The 23,428-nt window shown below is 34.9% G+C and overlaps 1 protein-coding gene across 3 annotated transcripts in view; it reads right to left on the bottom strand.

The window, feature by feature from the left end:
- Window positions 1–23,428, bottom strand: part of KLHL4 (kelch like family member 4) — a 79,817-nt gene that overhangs the window by 27,510 nt on the left and 28,879 nt on the right. Inside the window, exon 2 of one of the 3 annotated variants that reach the window (XM_084534673.1) lies at window positions 9,684–10,098. The exons of 1 other annotated variant lie outside the window; for it this stretch is intronic. In XM_084534673.1, the coding sequence (XP_084390799.1) occupies window positions 9,684–9,721 (38 nt within the window). In that variant the 5' untranslated portion in view covers window positions 9,722–10,098. Of the gene's footprint in view, window positions 1–9,683; window positions 10,462–23,428 lie in introns of those variants that run through there. One more of the 3 variants, XM_084534671.1, reaches the window with a different exon arrangement.

Here is a 23,428-nt window from a genome sequence, read left to right as displayed (position 1 = left end):
TATATGCTTTTAACAAAGTATTAATGCTACAATATGCATGTTTGATTTAAAACTCTTCAAATAATCTTAGTTCAATGTTTACATATGTTTTGAGTTACAGTTTATGACTCAGAAAAGAAGTACAGGATTCTCCAGAGTATTGAACAAAATAGAGGACTTTCTGCAGAAAGCTGTAATGTGATGTCCAAAATAACTGATGGTTTTCATTTCTCTGATTAAATTACTTTGTAGCAAGAATCAATTTCTGCCTCTTTCCAACCAAGTCTAAACAAATTTTGGTGATGCTAAAACCATACAAATGTCTGACCTATATTAAGGTCACTGAGAGCTTAGTACTGTTGGCACACACAGGCAGTAGGTCACTGCAAGAACAGTAACTCAGGCCACTACAAAAGAAAAATAGAAAAGTCAGAAGGGAAAACCATAGCTATAGATTTATATTTTTGCTGTTCTTCCCTTCCAGAGCTCCATTCAAATTTCATATATTGTTGACTCCCTTTATCACCTCTCTTACATGACCACTTGGGCAGGAGGTGAAAGATATTTGTCTAGATTATGGATATGGATCCAAGTGCTCTGCCTTCACTTGGGGCTGTGTTTGTCTAGTTAATGCACACCCTGGAAGAGGTGCTAGTAGAAAAGATCTGAGCCTCCTGCCTGCTCAACACAGTGGCCTGTGAGCCTCTGATTGCAGCAGACTGCAACTGTTCTCCAAGCTATCACCCACCTCAGGTCTAAAGAGGTAAAGGGAGTGTGCCAAATGCTGTGGCAGTAAATCCCGCTTTACTGTGGCAGTGAAGCTGATTATAATACGTATTTTGGCAAGTCACATCTGCCCTACAGTCCAAAGGGTGGGCCAGAATTGGTGTCACCAGACTTGCTCCTTACATTTTCAGAATGTATATGGTGCAGGCAAATCCTTTGCTCTAAATAGACAACTATCTAAAATATGAACCAGAATGAATCAATGCTGAAGGTAATGTTTCCACAAACATCCTCAGTCTGGAAACAGAGATTTTTAATTACAAAGCATTTATTTTATCACAGCGGTCATGGAAAAAAATAAAATAAAATAAAAAATAACTTCCACCAAAGATACAGAACATGACTAAGATAAATTTACAGCGATATTTTTGTCTGCATGTGTGTATATGCTCATCTCTATTTCTTCACATTCTGAAATGGTATGACAAGGAGCCACAGAGCTTTCCTGAGCATCTGTGCTAAATGAACACTGTAAAAGAGGTTTCCCTAGCAACCCAAACCATATGTAATAGCTTAAAATAGCTTTTCTCCAAGTCCTAGGATTTCTTAGTGGTTTGCTCATGATTTCCATTTAAATCAAGGTATATTTTCCCAGTTCAAAAAGGTTGTTCATTTTCTCAACTTCTATTAAAATGAACAGGCTTTGAAAATGCTCGTCTTGCAAGAATGCATCCCTTCCTCTTGACTTCTAATTTATCAGGTAAACTGAAGCATAGCAAATGGTAGCAGTGGCTCTCCATTTTATCAAATGTATTCCCTTTATGTTTGCTGATCAAAACATTTAATTATAACTATACTAGTGGTCACTACTACCTGTTGTAATAGAAAACTTCTAGTTAAACTAGCAGTCTGATTTTTGTGATATTGTCATGAGATCTATATGCTATGTATGATATTATCATGAGAACTGCATACTATAATGTATCAATCTTAATATACACACATTGCAGTATGCATTTTAATAGCAGTTTTTAGGCAAATTATGGTGCTTGAAAAGACTGATCAGTTCTTACTGTGTTCCTAAGAGAACAGGTATCAAATGCCATCTTTAATATAAGCAAACTGTGATACCAAGAGCCTAAGAGATTTCTAAGTGAGTTTATGTAAGAAGGAAGAAACAAATCTGAGGTAGAATGCATGGTATTGATATTGAGTTCCTAATGCATCTAGTCATAAAGTCATACGTTTTGAAAGTTTGAGACAGACTGAGAGAGCTTGAATTTGGTTAAATCAAGTTTTTATATATGGGTAAGATCTCTAGATTCTTGTCCAAAGATTTTCAAAACATGTGTAGCAGAACCAAAGAAAGAATGAGGTATCAGACGTTAATTTCTTTTCCAATTAATATGTTTGTTTAGCCTAAATGGGTTTTAGTTGAGAAAACAGTGAAGAAAATAATTAATATTGTTCTGTTTCATTTCTAAGTAAGATATCTTTGCATAACTGTAAAATCCAGCATGAGAAAGCAATGCCCTATTTCTTGACAAAACGTTTTTTAAATTGTAACACCATGTAATATATTTCAACCTCAAATGAATATGGTGGCTATAAAGTAGGGTATTCCTTTACATTATTTTAATTATCTTTCTCTTACCTGTGAGCAGGAGACAGAGTTTTAGTGAATTATCCTTTCTCATCTTATAGAATAAAAACAGTTACTAAAATGAAGTGCAAGATGATTTATGCTATTAATTATTGGACAGGCAGAATTGTTGGAAAGAGTCAGGCCATAAGTTCTTGTTTTATCTATTTTAGTTAGCTTTTAATTGAGTTTTCACTATTAAGTATTTCCTCTGAAAAGGGGAGAAAGAAAGGCACTGGGAGATTTGTTGTCACAGCTGAGTGGGAAGTTCTGCCAGTGTGTCTGAGGATAGAGTCACGGAGGTGGGGGCTGATTTCACAGAGGAGAAAACTTTGCTGTGGACTTCTTTAGACATCATTTTTTAGTTTACTTCCTATAATCCCTTTTAGCTCTTCTCTGAATCTGGACAATCCTTCAGCTTCACTTTTGTATTTATTTAGCCTTCATAACTACAGGTATTATATACAAATCATATTCTTTATCATACCACGTGGTACAGTGATTCTTTAAATATACTATGATTTTTCTTTTAGCTGAATGAGTTGGTATGTATTGGGCCAAATCTGGCTATTTAACTACAACAAACAAACCCTGTATTTCTTTAACTACGAAAGATTTTAGTAGTGTTCCTTACTACAGTGTTTCAAATAGTTCAAAGTAAACAAATCAGCCACAAAAAACTATGAAAATAAATTGTTCATTTCTTTAAAATTTCTGTCTATGGCTTTCAAATCAAGAAAACTTTCTCCCCTTTTCAAAGAATGCTTCAAAAATTTCCTGCTGATTTCACAATTGTATACGTTCAGTATGCAATTGAACTGTTGCACTGTAAAATCTGATCTGCATTGGTCACATGTGTTTAATCATCTGCTTTACTTCTTTTCTGGAGACATTAAGAAGTGATTTTAAGAGCAGTAATAACTCTTTAGGAAGTAATTTAACAGCTGTCTTTGCTGAGAACAAGCTGTATGGAGTGGAAATAAGAACATAACTGAATCATAAAGAAATTGTTTTGAAATTGATAGAATTGTTGTAGTTTCTTAAATTACTATTAAATGATATTTTTCTTTTGCCCATAATATTCATGTTTGAAAGCTATGCATGTCAAATGTAAGCCTATGTTCCAAGTTCCTCAAAAGATGTCATAGTAGAAGGATAAAGCTGGAATATCTGCTGAGGAAGCCTTTGAGGAATATTGATTCTAATTCCTGTTCCAAGAGATCCTATATGAGGCAATAGTATTTGTTCAGTCCAAATGACTTCATTTGTTACTGCTCTTTACATTCCCCCATTGTCTGAAAAGTTCTATTCTCCTTTTGCAAGTTAGCAATTTCTGGGAAAAAGGCAAATCTGCTCTTTGGTACTAAGCCTGCATGAGATGCTGCTTGCTAGAACTTCACAAATTTACTACTTTTAGTAAACATTAGATATCACAGAAAACTCTTCAGTTGAGTTACATTGAAACAGTATTAAAATCCAGCATGGTTTCATTAATTATCCCATGTGCTGCATGCACCATTTCTTAGTCCATACGTAGAACTGAAGTAATATCTGGCACCAGCAAATGCAGCAACTCATTGATAACAGTGGGGTGTTCTTCAATCATCATGGACAAAAATATCATCCTTGTCCCCCAGCTCTAAATTTCTCTTCCACTGCACTAAAATATTGAAATGCCACATGGGCTGTCTAACCATCACTTCTGAGAGATCAGCTACAATATCTTAAATAAACCATTCCAAATGTCCGCATTTTCAAATTCATATTTTGACCTTTAGTTAAAGGTCATCTTTAGCAGACAATTAGCTTTTGCTTTTCACTGAGTTTATAAGGAAGCATTTTGTCTATCCATAGCAGACTGGCACAAAATCATCTTTTTAAAGTACATTGCTGAATATATATGAATATATATATATATATGTGGCTAAAAGTATTAAAGAAACTGCAAAATTCTCCACAGGACAGAAGCATCATTTCTTTTATTAGTTTTTACTTATTGACAAAATCTTCAGTTTAAAGGTATCATAATTATTATTTCTAAGCACTTAAAAGTGAAAGAGAAGACTAGCAGTCAACAAGGATTTGTCAAGAATAACATGTTAAGATAAATTGAAATCCTTCATTAATAGGCTGTATTAGGCATTATGAAGAAAAGAAAAAGAAGTAGCTGTCATTAGTATCTTGAACATGAGATATTCTTCGATGTTGTCTCATATCAGATACTACGAAATTCATCCTGAGGTACTGTTTGGAATAAGCTGTTGCAGGACAGGTGCAAAACTGCTTTGAACTCATACTTGTATAGTAGTTATCAATGGTTCAGTGGTAAATAACTAAGTCATACTGGCCTCCTAAGGAACTTTCCACTAAGGTTCCACTGTGATTTTCCATGAATGTTCTAAGTGTCTTCGAGGGAGGAAGAAATAAATAGAAAGCTCATAGGAACTTTATTACAATTGAAGACCATATCAAGCTAAGGCAAGCTGCAAATACATTGCAGAATAGGATTGGAAGTGAGTATTAACTTGGTAAATTGGAGACATTATCTGATTAAAAATAAGGTGAAAATTATTTCTGGTAAGTACTGTATTTAGCAACAAATAACTGCAAAGATGTACAGATGGCTAGGGAACAGGTCTTTGGTATAGGGTCAGGAGTCTCACATAAATCACAAGCTAGGCATGAGCAATAACACCATGTTTTTCACACACACACATACATACACACACACGAAAAAAAAAAAAAAAAAAAAAAAAAAAAAACACTAGGCAGGATATTCAAACAGTTTTTTAAACTGGAATGACATGTATGTAATCCTGCCCTATATGCCAGAATTATCAAGTTTTAACCAGAACATACCACAATACTAGAAGTACACAGAAATGTTGGAAAGTGTCAGCATTGAGAACAATGAAAATGATCATATTTCTCTAGCATAGGAATTCTGAAAAAATATTGCAAGAATTGCAGGTCTTCAGACTACAGAAAATAAGGGGAGCAATATGGTTATACACACACACACATATATATACATATAAATATATATATCCACGGGAAAAGATCAAGAAAATAATGATCTTAAACTGTACTACAAATAACTAAGGAAGCACTTAAATATTGTTGATCTCACTTCAGCATAGAGGGATTGACATGTCCTCTGACTAGATGGCCAGTATTCCTTATTATGTTTGCAAACCTATTATGTGTTAAAGTTCAGATTTTTGAAAACTTTCCATCAAAATGCTGCCATCGAAAGCATGAAATAAAATCAGACCAATTATGTTTTCATTTAAAAATAAAAGCTACTGCTGTGCAACATTAGGAGTAATCATTTATAAACTTTTGCCTTAGGCATCAGAGATGGTTTATGAGCCTGAATTCTAACTCATGAGGGGAAAATAGTGTAATGGTGTACTACTCTGAATGCAGCACTTTATAATCTTTTCTGCAAAGGATCATAGTCCTTTCACTTAATAGGTGCATTGTCATTCGTTATCCATTATTCTCATGAATCAGGGGTAGGACTTTGCTTATTAGTTAGGCTACTCAGAACTGGACACTTAATACAAAAAAAAAAAAAAAAAAAAAAACAACTCAATTTGCTTTGACCAGTGGTTTCACAGAATAATTCATATGTTCTGTTTTCACTAGGGAAATTATCACCTCTCTTCTTTTTTAGAAGTGGTCTTTCATGTTGAAAAACTAGCTGAGTATCATTTCACAGAGTGTTAGTTAAAAACTGAGGAGGCCACAGTGAATGTGTAGTTTAACGACTCTTCCCAAAAAGGTGTTCAGCAGAAGAAAACATGATGGTATGTGTCTTTGGTCTGTGCCACATTAGCTAAAGACGCAGACAAAAAAGTCATCATATGGCCAAGAAATTAGGGTCAAATACTATACAATGATTTATTCATTTTCACTTCTCACAGTATTTGTCTGCATAAAATGTCCAGCATACAGCTAGACAAGTCCATGATATGATGGGTGAACAATTGACTGAAGGGTTGGGCTGAAAGGGATACAGAAAATGGAGCTATACCAGGCTGGCAGCCAGTCCCAAGTGGGGTTTCACAGGCTCCATTTTCTCCAGTTCTCTTCAGTGTTTTCATGAAAAGACTTGTATGCAGGACTTGAAGGTATTCTGAGTAAGTTTGCAGACAACACTAGATAGAGAGGAACTGTTGACTCCCTTGAGGCTAGGAGGCCTTGCAAAAAAAAAAAAAAAAAAAAAAAAAAAAAAAAAAAAAAAGAGCCCTTGGCAAATTGCAGGGCTGGGTAGTCACCAACCAAATGAAATTTAACAAAAGCAGGTGCTGGGTTCTGCACCTGGGACAAGTTAAGTCTAGATGTCTGTACTGACTGGGGTATGAGAGGCTGGAGCACAGCCCTGCAGAAAGGGATCTGGGTGTTCTGGTTGGCAGTGAAACTAATATGACTGAATAGTGTGCACTGGCAGCCCAAAAGGCCAAATATGTCATGTGGTGCATCAGGCACAGCATAGGGAGGTTGAGGGAAGTGATTATCCTGCTCTACTCTGCACTGGTGTGGCCTCACCAGTATTGCCTCCATTAAGAAGATACTCCTCCTAAATATTTGTTTCCATGTACATCAGCACCAACTTGTGTGTACAAGCATCTGTTTGTGTATTGCACATAACATAGTTTTTGTCAACCATCAAACAGAATCTAAGCTTGCTTAAGGTCAAGGTATTGGCCTGATTTCATGTACTTTCCCACTCTTCAATGTCTAAGTGGCATGTAGCAGTATGTTCAGTTTGATAGAACCACAGACTGGTTTGGGTTGGAAGGGACCTTAACATTCATCTCATTCCAACCCCTTCCTGTGGGCAGGGAACCCTCCCGCCAGCCCAGGCTACCCAAATCCCACCCAGCCTGGCCTTGGGCACTGCCCCAGATGGAACACCAACCTGGGTAGCCTGGGCCAGTGCCTCACAACCTTCTGAGCGAAGAATTTCTTCCTAGTGTCTAATCTAAACCTCCCCTCTTCTGGTTTACAACTTTTCCTGCTTGTCCTATCACTATCTGCCTCTGTTAAAGTTTGTCCTCCTTTAGAGTACAGCTAGAAATGGAACTTCTACAGGCAGAGGTAAAGTTGCTGCATTACCAACAACCACTCAGAAGGTATGATTCCTTTTACAGAGTAAAAGGAAAAGTTTTATGAGGTTGTCTTTGGTATCCTCAAGTATGAATGCAAAAGAGCATATGGATGTAATAATTGCAGTTTCTTATGCATGGCTTTAGCAGTGTAAGAATTAGGGGATACTGCAAGTGCTTGATTTTTTAGAGGTGTTAATTATTAGAAGATCTCATTGATTCCAATCAATTGTCACTATCTGGAACTTCTGAAGAAAAAAAGAGGCACAAACTAATTTTTTAAAAAAGGAAACCTTACTTTTTTAGGAAGATTTCAAAAGTGCAAGATGAGACATTGTTAAAGAAATGAAAATATATCCAGCAATTTTACTGAAGGTGTAAGGTTTCTCTTAATTTCTTCTCAGTATTTCACTTCAAAGCAATTAGCACATTAATGCTATAGCCAAAGAGAAAGATAGATGATTTCCTTACGTATATATTTAAGAAATTGGAACTATGGTGTAGTGACTTTAATGATCTTTTTAATTAATTGACACAAAGTTTTAATTATAGAGAAACTTGTGGTCATGGTTTGCTTCCTAAACAATGCCTTAAAAAATCAGACTTTTATAGTGTATTTTAAAATTAGCTTTAACCTACAACATGCATAAAAAGCTTTCATTGACAACTTAGAGAAAATACACTTAAATATAGCAATACTTTATGAGATATATACACTCACAAAACTTTTCTAAAAGCTGCAAATTTAAACAGCTCAAGAGAAGTTAAATTTGATTGAATACAAAGGCATAAAATTTCATGAGGCTTTAGCAGAAAGTTTATATATAGCTGAAGAAAATGTCACATCTTATTTCAGAGGGCAGTGCCTTAATATCTTCCAAACTGAATTCAGTATCCTTTTTTTTTTTTTTTTCTTTTACCTCATTTACCAGAAAATAGTGTTATCTTGAATATTAACTGTTCCTTTTTTTTTTTTTTCAAATAAAATTGCCTTTCTTTCTGAGGTGTGCCTAAAATTACTTTTTTTTCCAGGAAATGTGTACTGTCTTTTGAAATAAATTGCACTAAGGGTAGGGGTTTTACCCATTACAAATCAGTACTTTAGGAAGCATATAAAACTATCGCATTCCTACCTCACTGATTTTATTTCATAATGAATTTACATAGTATACATTGACTGCTAGTACTGTTTCCAAAATAACATTTTGTAATACATTTTTCTGGTCAGTCTGCAGATGTTCCCTGTACCAGATGTACAACTTGAAAAATAACAACCGCTAAAAATACACAAGCTGTCAGCTTTGTTTTACTGAGAAACTGTAACTTCAAGTAAGATGGATTTGTATTTAAGTACAGTGTAAACATCAAAAAATATTCCCAAAGACTTGATGACAATCTTATCAAATGGTGAAAATGATCACATTATAAATGCATAATTTCAGTCCAAGGTGGGGTAAAGGTGAAGTAAAATTGTTGTTCTATAAGCTAATAATACTGACATCAATTTCGAAAACATCATAAAAAAATAAATGGTATGCTTAGTGAAATAACTTGTACTAGTATTTTCTTCTCTATATTAACATCTTAAAAATAGATCACCCTTTGTTCTTACACCTTTAAGCTGTCATAGCTGTCATATTTTTTACCTGACCTTGCAGAAAGTATGTCTCTTACTGTGCTAAACAAGCTGTGAAACTACTGTGATTTCAAATAAACCCTTAAAAAAGCAAGTAATGATGTTCCCTTTCCACTTAGTTCAGGGTTAATTATACTTGTCAAAGAGACAGTAAAAAAAGGCAGTGAAAATTTTGACAAACTGATGGCAACCACACAGACCGTGTATCTCCAGCAGTTCCCATTTGTCAAAGTTGCACCCATTGATAAAGTCAGAATGAGGACAGTATTTCAGAAGGCTCATTTTTTCCATTGTTCTTACACAGAATAAATCAATACAAAAAAAAATAAGATGTTGTAAATTGCAATAGAGAAAATTTGACAAGCTGGCAGATTTTATTTTTATGGAAGTTCTGACATAATGTATCTTAAGCAAAGATCAAAATTTCATGACAGTGTTCCTTCTTGCTTTTTAATGTGAGTGTGGGTGTGCACATATACAAAGTTAGATTAATGCTGTAAGGAGCTCTGGTTAAAAACAAATACGGTTTTAGAGAATAACTTGGATAGAAGTATGGTTTTTGAAGTGCAGGCTTTAAAAGTCCTACCTCTCTGCAGATTCATCTGAATTTTCCTCTGTGATCATCTGCAGCTCCTGTGCGGTTTTATTTGAATCTTCTTTGACACAGTTTTCCTCTGTGCTTGTTTTGGGAATATCTTCATTTGATCGAAGTTGTTCTATGAGGTTTTGTTGATGCCAGGCTTGAATGGATCGGTGGTGCACCGGGGTTGGACCTGGCACAGGTGCCAGTATATTGTGGTGGACAGGACTGCTGTTTTTCTTCAGCCCATTTCTGTCCCGAGAGTGGTTCTTCAACCTGTTCTGAACCGGTGTCCCTCTGTGTTCATATCCTTCCTGCTGATGGCAGCCCCCCGTGCCTCCAGAGCCTTGCGAGGGGTGACTGAACCACCTCCAGCGGAGCCTCAGGATCTGCTTCACATCAAACTCTTTCTTTCCAGATACTGACATTTTTTCCAGGAAAAAAAAAAAAATGTATATATATATACAAAAGCCTATTCTTTTAGAAAGGAAGCAGATTCTTTATCTCTTGTGTTTCAACTCCTCTTCTTAAGAAAAGACAACAAAAGAACAAATACCGGTAGCTTGCTCTCTCTCTCTCTCTCTCTCTCTCTCTCTTCTGATTAATATACTGCAAGCTCTTCAAGCCGATGCTAAGCTGCTGCTAACTGTATAGGTGGGAATCCATACTGACAGGATGATGAGGTCAGACCTTAAACAAGTAAATCAGCTTAGCACAGGAAAGCAGCAACCATAACAGTACCCAGCTGCTAGGCTTACACACTCACAGCACTATAGCACAGCTCTCTAATATATAACCTAGCCTCACATGATCCTAAGGGATCTTAAGCTGCAACTTAAGATGCAGGAAAGCACACACAAATAAAGTGACAAGACTTTCTATCTCATGAGGTTTTCCACTGCTAATAAGCAATGCTGCATTTCACAGAAGATTTATAGAGAATTCTTTTATGGACTTCTTACACAGATTTTTGGTAATGATTCACTGTGAAACTGTCCTGCAGTTCATGTGTTTCCTTAAGAGGTTTGCATGTGTTTATCTTGCTGTGTAAAATTCCTACAAATGGCCTCAGTGTGGTAGCACTTACCTAAAGGAAAGAAGCAGCATTTCAATATGTTGTGCAGAACTATGTATTTTCTCACCTACAGATATATTTCTCAATGTGATTACAGGGAGAGAGAGAACAGAGGGAGGGAGCTCATAAAATCGGAGATGTGCTCCCAGAACGACTGTATCTGTGGAAAACAGTTTCCTGGCTAAGTGCCTGTGTAAACACCCTTTGTCATCCTGCTCTTAATTTCTCACGGACAATGAAAACAGTGTGATTTAGAAAAAAAAAAAAAAAAAAAAAAAAAAAAAAAACAGCTTTCTTTTGTCAGTGTATGCTGTGCAGCATGTTTTCAGCAAATTTAATAATTTCATACATTCATCCTCATCAGTCTGTTAATGGATAGGGCTGTGAGAACTGTTCCATGTGTATTTTGAAATAATGTACACAGATTGTTTTTGCATGCAAATCAAAAATAGTTAAATGGATAGGTTTGGTTTTATTTCTTGTGTTACATTCTCCACAGTGTGCTGTTGATGATCTATATGACTGTAAGCAGTGTGCAGAAGCAAAAAAAAAAAAAAAAAAAAAAGCTAAGATTCAGAATTAAAGAACCCTCTTCTTCAGACTTTTCTTTGGATAGTTGTGAGATAAATTACAGGACAAGGCAGGAACTGTAAAATAATTGGAATAAATTATGCTATTTAGATACACAGAGGGAAAGAAAATACTTTATACTAAATAAAAAATTAAGAGAAAGAGTTGGCCATGAAAGTCAGAAAGGAAGAAGTTGTGAAAAGACGATATTTGAGAGACCTGCCTCCAGTATTGTGATTTACACAACAGCATTGTCACATGTGGACCTCCCAAACTGGTGCTGTCCCCCTGTAGAAGTAATACTCTGTTTAACAATCTTCACTAAGATAAACTGGGTTCTCAAGTAATATTTACTTGAGAAGAAAATGAAAGAAGGATTTATGTGTTAGAATACCAGGTTATTCTTAGTATTGTTAATGGAACATAGTTTTAAAAGACTACATTTTAAGTTTTATAGGAATGGATAGAAATGATAAAACTCATTCAACTTCTAAGAAAATATTTTAAGAAGAAGGTATATAAAGCTTATTTGTGGTTTAATAAGGGATTTCAGTTTAAGCTTGTTGAGAATAAAAGCTAATAAAGAAGATGCTCACAAACTTCAGGGATTTTAAAGAATTTGTAGGGAGTGAGTAGATAAATGGAAATACTGGCCATTGGGTAAGAGAGACCGTTATGTCTTCAGAAGTCAGAGTAAGATGTTTTCTTACTTCAATTACAGCTTATTCTAACAATCTGAAGTTTTCTGGAGTGTTTTACTATTCACTTTCATAAAAGTAATAAAACTTAGCAGTGTAGTGGTATCCATATATATTCCTGAGGATTGCCTACATGGCAATCCAAATCTCTTTTAAAGAGAGTCTCAATATAGCAAGTTAATAAAATAATTTATGATAAAATCTTGTAGAAGTGGACAGAGAACATGGTATCTCGCTACTGTCTTAATCAGGTCATTGAGTTCTTCCAGCAGCCCTGACAGTTCCGCTTAGCAATAGCTCTGATATATTGAATCCATAATTTTTACCATCTCACAAAGCTTCTGGTGGTTTCCTTTCCTTAAATCCTTTTTGCAGATATTGTTAAAAACACATTGCATGAATTTGACTTAGAATGTAGAACTTCTGTTTGTAAATTACTCTTTTTCCTATTATTCAGCACATATTTTGGCAGATGTTGTGTATCTAGCTGAAATTTAAGAAGTAAGACTGGACATTTCCTGAAGAGACTGTTTTGCTCAAAAAGTCAGCTTGAGTCAGCATGGAATATGCTTTAGGTAGGGCATAAGCAGATTATTCTTCACACAGCTTATTACCATTCTGGCTAAAACTTCAATATGCTGTACTGGGATAGTATAAGTGATTTTATAAGCCAAAACTTCAGGCCTGATTAGACGCAGGTATGTGGTATAAACATGATACAGGTTTGTGCCACCTACTAGCTTGTAATCATTTATGTCTAACCTCTGGTCTTTGTCAATATGAAGGGAACAGGAATCTTATCTTTACCTTACCCTTTAGGAGAGACATTGATTATAAAATTATAGGTCAGAATCTTAAACAAAACCTGAGAAAACTAAGTTCCCTTGAAATAGAATACAATTTGAGTGTTTATTTCTTCATGATTTCTCTATAAATCTTTAAGGTACTTTTAGGCATATCTCTGGGTTCAAACATCTAAATGTGAGAAGATATATCTATTATTACTATTCCTCATTTCATATGTTTTCATGTAGATAGCCATCCACCATAATAGCTTTATTTTTTCCCCTTCACAAGTGGAAATCTGCAAAGAACAGCATTTTCTAGGGCTGCAGCAAGTTTATCAGAGGCTACCAAGAGGCTCAGGGGGCTGAAGCACGTAATGGATGAAGGGAGGCTGCTAGAAGAGGCTCTGTTCAACTGTATGAGGAAAAGGCTCAGGGGCATCTCATTGCTGTCTTCAGGCACCTAATGAAAGTACAGAGAAGACAGAGCCAAACTATCTTAGAGGTGCCCAGTGATAGCAACAGAGGCAACAGACACATATTGGAACATGGGAAATTCTAATTAGGCATAAGAAACAGATTTTCCCTAAAAGGTGGGAAGATGTTGCCAAGAGGCTGTGGCATCTCCATCCTTACAGACGGTGCAGCTGCTCTGACTGGACTTGCTCTGAGCAGAAGGTGGGACTAGCTGGGCCCTTTTCAATCTATTATCCTGGGACTTTGTGATGTGCCAGGCGGTGTTTGAGATGTAGCCTAGAGGCTACAGCACAGCCATTTAAAACCAATGCAGTTGTCAGGAATTAAGAGACACATTTTAGAAAACTAAACTTCCATTTGGAATCAAAACAGCTCAGTATAACTGCCTGCAGTTGTGGGGGATTTCTAATTGTTCCTTTCCTCAGAGGCTTGCTTGTAGTTTGAGGGAAAAGAAGTTGGTATTCTCTGAAAAACCTCCTTTTGATTCAATGGGTGGTAAGCTTTTGAGGAAGATCTTCAACCATGTTAGGAAATTTAAATAAATGTGAGGGTAGACTGACATTTACCAGGGAGCTGGACATCATTTTAAAACATTTATGCAAACATGCTGAACTTCCAGATAAGTCAAGATGTACCTATTATTAGCAAGAGTGTAAATAGATGTTAATAATAATTGTAAGATTACAACTATAAATACCTAATAAGGCTTTTGAATTAGAAAACTATAAAAATACTTTTATCATAAACTACCTTTGAGAAGAAACAGAGAATTTTCTTTCTGTCATCATATTTCAAATCACAGCTTCCAGAATGACTTAACTATGGCTGCCTCACATGTTCATCTGCCTACAAAACACTATAAAGAAAGGAATTTGCTAATGCATTTCAAAATAGCAGGATTCCCTAATTATTAACTTAGTGTTTGAGGGTGAGGGAGTTGGGTTTATTTGTGTTTTCTTTTTGAGAATTTAAACAAGTGCAATATATTCATGCAGTTATATAATGTTTGTTCCCTTCTCAAAAGAGACATGGTAAATGACATTCTTTTTCTGTTTGCTTTGAGCTGGTAGTGCAGTGCATGCATGAAAAGCCTGTTAGAAAAAAATGTTCTAACAAGTCAAGCAAAGAATAATAAAAATAAATCATCCAACTTTCTTGTAGAATAATTCAAGAAAGATACCATCTGTGGACTCTGAAGCCAGCAGTATTGCAAGGGGTAGGTTACTAGCAAGCATTAATGAAGTAGATCTTAGCTGAAGGGGAGGCAGACCAGAATAACTGTATTTTTTATTTAAAAAAATAAATAAAGAAAGAAAGAAGCCTGGGATAGCTTTGGACCAGAGGTCTTCAATGCCAAGCTCACTGATGCAAAACTTTCATAACCAAAAGTTAAGATATTTTTGTGATATTTCTTGAGATAATTGATATCTATTTTGACATATTTTTTAGGAAGTCAAGTTAATTAAAAGCTTGTATCAATAGTGTATGCTCTACAGTGCTTGCAATTGGCGAAAACATCATACTGAGATCTACATAAGTACAGATCTTAGATAACTGAAGTCCTGTGTGAAAGGCCCTCTATCCTGTCCTGTGTGTATAAGCTCTCTATCCAAACAATGTATTCTACAGGATTTTTACAGTTTGTGTATTCAGAATATGTACTTATATTGCATATGAGGCCAGATAAAGAGAACAAGAAGTTGATTATTTTCATTACATTGTTTTGAAAATGGAGAACTCCCATTAGTCCATCCCTTGTAAAAGAGATATTCCAGGAAACATCTGCACATCACAGCCCCAGCATTAACAGTTAGATGGAAGGGAACATGATCAAAGCAAAACAAATAGCTGTTTTTAAAATCTGCAGGAAAGTTCAACTTTCTTTTAAAAGAAAAATGTGAATGCAAGTTTGCAAATGCAAATCAGCTTAAAACAATCAGTTACTTTTGATACTACTAAAGATAGTAGAAATGATCCACTTAAGGGAAAGTGTTGACGCATTTAAACGCAATTGCATCCTCAAGTAACTGGAAATGGTACTACAGATTGCAATCCACCTACAAAGCTGTGTGCCAAAACTGGAAGAAATCACAGCATTTCTACATGATCCAGCAAAAAGAATGTGAGTATGCCTGGTATAAGTAATTCTGATAGTCTAAAGAAGTCTGAACTACTTGTTCTGATAGAGTGTGCAACAATATTGAACAAATTGACCAAGTTAACAAGTATTTCAGCCCATCAAAATCTGCCTATTATTTGCTGTCAGGGACTGAGACAGATGAGAGAGAGAAGATAATTGCCAACAGTCTTCAATAATGAAGAAAGGTGGCGAAGGCTCAGGGTCAGAATTTTCCAAAGTTATTACTTTTTCTGGATGCCTAATTTGAGACATCTGAGAAACAGAAACATAGCACAGTTATTTAAGCATTCCATTGAGCAGTTAAATATACTGGTCAGTTTAGAAAATTTTGTCTCACTTGTATGATTTCCGTTGAGGTTTACTGTGATGCTTGCCCTGTCCAACACGAACACAGAAAGTGCTACTGTAAACATTCTGGCAGTTTGCAGCATCCATTTTTCAGTCTGCAGGTATGTGGTACAGCTGTAACATGGCCCTTCTGCAAACTCCCTTCCCTTCTGTGGAAGTTCTAAATCTCTTCCAGTAGCTACAACTGTATAGAACAAGGGGTGCTGGGGTGGTCTTCCTCAACTCCTTCCCTGGCTACTTATGAAGACTGCAGACTTTCTTGATATAGTGTGTGTATAAACTCATGGAATATTTATGGGGAAGGCTTAGAGCTACAACTCTGACAGCAAGTCTGCCCCTTATGAAGACTAACTCTCCCAGCTATCAAGAAGAATTACTATTTTCATAAAAAGGCAATCTGTAATTTTGCTTTAAATACATATATAAGCAGAAAACAAATAGATGCATTATTACTTTCTAAGAACTCATTTCTGACTTTTGTCTCAAAATAACTTCTTATGTATTCAAGATGAATGAAACTTATGAAACTTTCAAGGTGAAACTGGTTTTCTTTTGAGGGATAAAAATTACATTTCTAAGGAATATTTTGTTCTGTGGAGTAAAAGATGACAGCAAAGTGTTGTTTTCAGTATGGCTGGCAATATTTTATGCATTGTTTTCTGGAAACTGAACAAGTACTTGGAAAAATACACCTTGTGTTTTAGAAATACAAGAAACATTCCTTTTCCCCTGTTAACTCTGAATGTCACACAAATGTCACACCTCCTAGAAATACAAGCGAAGTTGAATCCTAATGTATCTGCTGTCAAGTTAAGAAAGGGTCTGTTTATTTTTTATTCATTTATTTGGAGGTTTGTTTGCTTATTCTTGAAGTGTCCTACCAGTTTGTTCTTCTCTCACTGGCCATTCATTATCTTCTGCTAGAGTATTTCCTATAGCATCTGAAGCTGTAATCCTTTCTGTTGTAAGAAAACAGACTTGAACAGGTCATTAGCAAGATGTATGCATGAATGAATATGTTAGTCCCATTGAAGTAACATTGAGCACTAAGTAGGTAGCTATGATCTAAATATAGTTTGTCTTCATTACTCTCGTGTAAAAAGTTGCTTCTTAGAAAACAAAAACACAACAAAAACAAGTAATTGTAGTTGTAGCTATGTACCGTGAAATATAAAAACTATTTTAAATCCTATTTAAAAACATACTCTTTAAAAACTATTTTAAACTATTTTTTAAAACTTTTAATGTATCCCACATTACAGAAAGATGTCTTTTTCTTTTTTTTTTTTTTGATAGTAGTGTTTTCAATTTCAACTAGCAAATACAAGCATTATTTCTTTATTAAATGTTATCAGCCTAACTCAGAAGTGTGAATTGACATAGAACCTTTAATTATACTAATAATCTGAATCAAAAGGAAACAATTAGTGGCATGACATGATTGTGAAAATGTGATGTTGAGAACTATGGAGATATTCAAAACAGCACTTTTTATAGTTTTTATGTAAATTTGTCATAGTCTCTGTCACAGAAAAGCATAGCCTTATCTTTTTTCTGCTATAGAGACATAGAATAATTCAGGTAGGAAGGGACTTCGGGAGCTCTTTAGTCCAACCTCCTGAACAACACAGGTATGAGGCCAGACCAGGTTACTTGAGGTTTTATGTTGAAATCCTCTAGGATAGAGACATCAGAACCCTTCTGGAGAACCAGTTATAATGCTTGACTGTCCTAATTTAAGTAGTAGAATGGTTGATGAACTTTTAATTACAGTTATTATGTGTAACAACTGTATCAAAACAGACACTGGTTATATGTGTCTGTATTATATGCATATGATGGCATATATTCCATAACTATAAAAGGATTGTGATTGTATCTTTATGGAGAAAATACTTCATTTTTTTGCTTACTCAATAATAATCAGAAAGCTTATTTATTCACCAATTGTTATCATTGGATATTAAAGTGTATGGAAAGGATATGGCATACCCTCAACAAAGCCTATTATTTAGATTTGGCTCTTGTCAGTATAGGTCTTTATCATATGCATCTCAAAGCCTTGACAGAATAAAGACTTATGCCCAAGGTCATTCATCTCTGATAAGTTGAGTGTGACTCTTGTTCAGTCTCTTAAAAAGTAATAAATGCTGTCTTTAATTTCAAGAGAGGGGGGTCGTTGATGCAGTTGCGTCTCAGTACAGTGTAGAATGTAATTCTTGGATTATTTTAGCATTTAATAATGGCTTCTGAGTATGGCTTCATAATAACAAATTGCTTCTGAGTCTCACAAAAAGTGCTATATATGTCAGGAAAAAATCCTTAGAATGTTTGGCCATGGACATCCTCCAAATCACTGACAACACAGACTATAGAGCTCTTTGAGTATTCATGGAAAAGTTACCTGCCTCGGGGCAGGTGTTTGAGTAGTTTGAGGCTTCATGTCTTTCTCCATAATTACTTATCTAACTTCCAGTACGCATATTGGTTCAACCACGGTCAGGAAGCTGGCCTGAGTCATCCACAGGCATTCTGGTTTAGATCAATACAGGGGTGCAAGCAGGTTTTTTTTTAACAAGTAAAGGAAATAAGTTAGAGGTTACTACTATTGTTTTTTGTAGCATAATGAACCATCAACCTTTTTCCTTCCTTCTGTTTCTCTTCCATTGGTCAGTTTTCCTATCAATTTTCCAAGACTTTTGATCTCTCCTTTGTGGTGCCAGAACAGTGCAAGGGATATAATACTTTAACAATACTATGATTACAAGCATCACTGTCAAAGCTTATCTGAAAAAGTACTTTAAGCCGCCAATATCCTTCTCAGCAAACTATCTCCCAGCAGCCTACCATCAGGTATTCTTTTGGTCATGTCACCTGCAAAAGTACACATTAACTCAGTTTTTACTTTGTCAAAAAGCCATGCAGAATAACATCACAATCTTGTTGTTCAGCCTGGCTGTTGTCGGCTGCCAGGGTGCCTTGAGGCTGCTCTTTTACTCTCTGATGCTAGCACAGAATTTAAAAACACATAAACACAGCTTTAAACCACTGAAGTCCTGACTTTATCATGCAAACAAATTTGTTTCTGTTATTTCTGCATTTTATTTTTTTTTTTAGGAAATACTGGCTCAGCATCAATATTTTGGATTGTTAGAAATTTTAAGTATGCATTTTCATATTTTCTGGGAAAAACCCATTAGTGTTGTATATAAGAGTATTGTGTAATTAAATGAAAACTAGAGAACTTATATTCAAATATAGAATGTTTTATCTTCATACATATTGATTAATAATCATAAAAGGTACTAAACAACACAGTGATCATACTTGCAAGTGACAACAAATTGCAAGTAGACAAGTACCGTGAAACCTCCAGAAAGCACAGATAATATATAATATTCTGAAACAGAAATTGTTAATGACAGACTCCCTAGGGAAACGAGAAATACAGGCTACTGAAAGAGAAACAGAAAATGACACCTGATGATACATTAAATCTGATTATTTAGTATGGTTGAAATATGGTTGAAAGATGATTGAAATATGCTGTTACAGACTAGGATGGGGGGGGGGGAGGAGGAGTGATGGAGAGTAGCATTTCTTGTGTTAAGATAGGTTATTCTGTCTTAAATTCCTCCAGAACTTCATCAATAGTTGTATTTGATCCAGTCCTGTATGTCTTAACATGAATTTCTTTGTCAATTATGCCATCCCAAACATCAATGATGTTAAGAGAATTTTTTATAGGTGTAACAATCTGAGTTCCAGCATTAGGAGCTGTAGACAAGCAGATAAAAACTTCCATTTCACACTTCTAGCTCAGTTTGGGTTTTTGAGTGAGACGCATGTAATCTGTAATGTCTGTCTGGAAGTTCTGTATCAGACAGCAGGAACTTCCGGTATTTCTATGATAATGTCAGGTAGCACCATTTCCTGAAATGGTTCTTGATGAACCATAGAAGTAGATGCAGAACAGAAATACCCATCGTTGATAGGATATGTGTGCACAGATGAGATATGTAAATGGAAGCTAGCCCTCTTTTTGATTAAGGAAGATACTTGCATCTGCATACATTAACTGTAGGAATTCTTGAAATAGCAAAGAGAGAGATGTTGTAATAAATTAAATCATTTTGCAAATACAATACTAGCGAGCCGTTCTTAGAAGAAATTAAGCCTAGCAAGCCTCCTGATATTAAACCTCTGCTGAAATTAATTAGTAATATCCAACTTAAGCATGTTTAGCATGTCACAACTGTAAATTCAGACAGCTGCTCTTGGTTTATTATATCAGTATAAAAGGCTGTTTACATCAAATTGTTTTGAGGTCTCAATTTTAACATCAGGCATCATAAAGCAATTTTACTTTACTTTTGACCACATTTTAAGGTGATTTAAATACTTGGGAAAGATGGTATTTGGCCCTTTGGCTGACTGAATTTTCTAAATTGAGTTACTGATTATACCTCTTGTTATTGAGTAGTTGATGGCTTTAATACCTTCTTGATACAGTTATCACTTAGAAATATATTATGAATATCAGATGGTATCACCATTTCAGTGTAAAATAAAATTAACTTTAAATATAATGTCTGTAACTGTGATAGTGTTGATGTGGAATTTATGAACATAAGAAAAAATATAACTACTGATTTCCACTGCTTTAAAATACAAGATTAAAGTAACCACTGAAATGTACAGAAAAGGCTTTGATATGTGATTGCTTCTTAGTCAATGTTAGTGGTTGACTTTTTTTTTAGAATGCTTTCTTTCATAATTTTATGTTTCATGTTAATAGAAATGTTATGTGAGAAACCAGTGGGGAAAAAATCTATTTGACTCTGCTCACTTAATAACTCCTTCTTGCTGATCCTTTTCAGTATTTCATTCCTTCTGAAATTGCTTTTTGTATGCTGGAACACAGCTCATTGTTTTCTGCCTGACACAAGTCTAATCATTCTGGCTTGCAGACCTCTCACTTATGTAAGTAACAAGTAACAAGTACATCTTGCAGAAAAGGCATTACTGTATTGCTGGGATATATAATCTTTGTGAAAGTCACCATATTTTATATTTTAAAGGAAACAATACAGAAATCCTAAAACTCTGTCTTGTGATTCAAATCATTTGTTTACTAGGATCTTTAATCATGTTGTTTTCAAAGACTTGGTAGAATCCAAGAAGCTGCAATAAAAAGGTGATGATTACTCTGCCTGTTATTTTTTTTTATACCTGTATAAGGATTCGTTTCTTTCTGGAATAATCTGCAGAAATATTCTCTCCTCTCACCTAGCTTTAAAGTGGAGAATTCTATAACTTAAGCATATTATTTCTGCCAATATTTTGATTAACAGTGCACAAAATTTTTTTTATATCTGTTAATATTAGCTTTTTTAATGAAGAAAACCATGTATTAAAAAGCAAAATAAAAATGCAGCTAATAACATCATCAAATTGATGACCAGAATGCTTTTTTTTTTTTTTTTTGGCAGTATTCTTAAAATCAGTACTGAACTGGGGTAGTTCCCAGCTCTTCAGCATTTTTGGCAGTAAAATTCAATTCATGTAAGTCTGATTCTTACAACAGTTTACATCTGTAAATGGAGACCAAAAAAAAAAAAAAAAAATCAAATTATTTTCTTATCATGAAGGACTCATGATGATGACAAATTGCATCCAACAACTCATGGTCAAAATTCTATTATCATCAACTCTTAGACATGTCAAACTGTTGAGGTGATTCATCTTACACTGTGGTCTTCAATCATGCGTATCTTTAAATCTTTCTTAATAAAAGCAAACATCTCTAGGGAATCCTAAACCCTGGACTGAAACATCAGTATTATTATCGGACTTGAACCAACCCACTCTTCTATTTCTCAGAACTGGTACACTGTAAAACATCTGCATAACACTATTTGCATTTTAATCCTATCAATAGTGAAAGTTTATTAATGTGCTAACTAATGTTCTCCTACTCACATATTCACAACAGCTAGAATACTCTTTTTGAACAGGGCTACACTGAACAGATACAACATTTGCAACTTTGCGAGGATGAGCAGTGCTTTAAAAGCTATATTTTGTTTCTTCCCTGTTATACATACGTACCATCTACTGTTGTGTCCATATCCATTGCTCCTAAGATGACATCTATACTAACTGGCCACCTGACTAACAAATAAACAACTGCGTGTTCTAGATCTTTGTTTTCTCATCAGTTGTCCATATGAAGAACCAAAAACTTGATTAACAAGATGTTTATTTTGTTTGTTTGTTTTTTGTTTTACATGTACTTTCCTATTCGGGCATCCTTTGGGGCAAGATGAACCTATTTGTGTGGAGAAATTTCTAATTTACTTAGGATTGTAAATGCATGTAGTCCATATTAAATTACTTGTTTTTTATATTATTATAATATATTATATATTATATATTATATTATTTATATATTATATATTTACTTATATAAATTAATATATATATTGCACTAACCCAGAATTTTTGTACTAATAAAAAAAAAAAAAGAGAGAGAGAGAGATCTTTTTTATAAAGGGAATTACAGCTGTACTTTTTGTAACAAAAACTACTTAAGCAGTCTGCTGAGTATCTCTTAATTATTTGACAAGTTGCATATAGTCTCTCCATTCTTGAGTATTCTTTCCTCCTTCAGAAACAAACATGAGGGATTTTATCCTCTGCCCATCTTATAAAAATAGAGGGTGCCAGAAACAGTCAGCTACTGGAGAAAACATTTGGAGACATTCCCAGATTTCTATTTTATGTTTATTCAGATGAATTTTTAGTGACCTATAGAATATAATCACTCATGGGAACATCTGCCTGCTCTGAAACAATTCCCAAAAGAGTGGATTTTTACAATATAAAAGCATAAAACATGTTTGTTTCTTCAAAATAGAACAATTCAATACATAGCAGCAATTTGTTTTTAAGCAGAGGAAAAGAAGAGAAAAGGAATTAGGAACTATTCTTCATCTTTATCTAACATCAATTACTTGAACATTCTATAATTGGGTATAAATTAATCATCTTCTTTAGTGCTATTAACAATCACAGGTTTGATTTCAGTAGCTGTAAATCAGCAAGAGAAGTGCAGATAAAAGCACAGGTACTTTATTTTCTGGTTCTTATAATGTATTGAAGAGAAGGTAAAATCAAAATTATAGCATAAAAACTGTATCTCTACTGCAGTAGAAGACCTCAGCACTCAACAGATGGGCTTTTTTTGAATGTAGCCATTGATTCCATGATTGTCAGTCAGCAGTCAGTCAGTCAAGGAATTGTGATTCAGTCTCCTTCATTCATTGACTTCAATCTATAATGGGTAACATAAGCCTCTCTACAACACATTAATTACTTGCAACTGTATTTCTCTCAATCACAATGTCATTAGGATGATATTAGTACTTGCTTCTCAGCAAGTATATGTTGCATTTACCTCTAGAATACTTCAGGTGCTGGACATTAATCTGAAGAAAAGGTATTTCTCACAGAGTTCTTAACATGCATAAACCAGCTTTCTGGTTTTCAGTCAATTTTTACTGTCTGTCTGTGAGAAACTTCCTGATCATCAAGGACAGTTTTACTAAGTTTTTACTAAGATTTCCCCTGTTTTGCACTAGGGTATTTTACACAAT

This window comes from Aythya ferina, assembly GCF_964211825.1.
Source record: "Aythya ferina genome assembly, chromosome: 13".
Classification (NCBI taxonomy): domain Eukaryota; kingdom Metazoa; phylum Chordata; class Aves; order Anseriformes; family Anatidae; genus Aythya; species Aythya ferina.
Note: the sequence above shows the minus strand (reverse complement) of the source record. Positions and strands in the feature narration are given on the sequence as shown.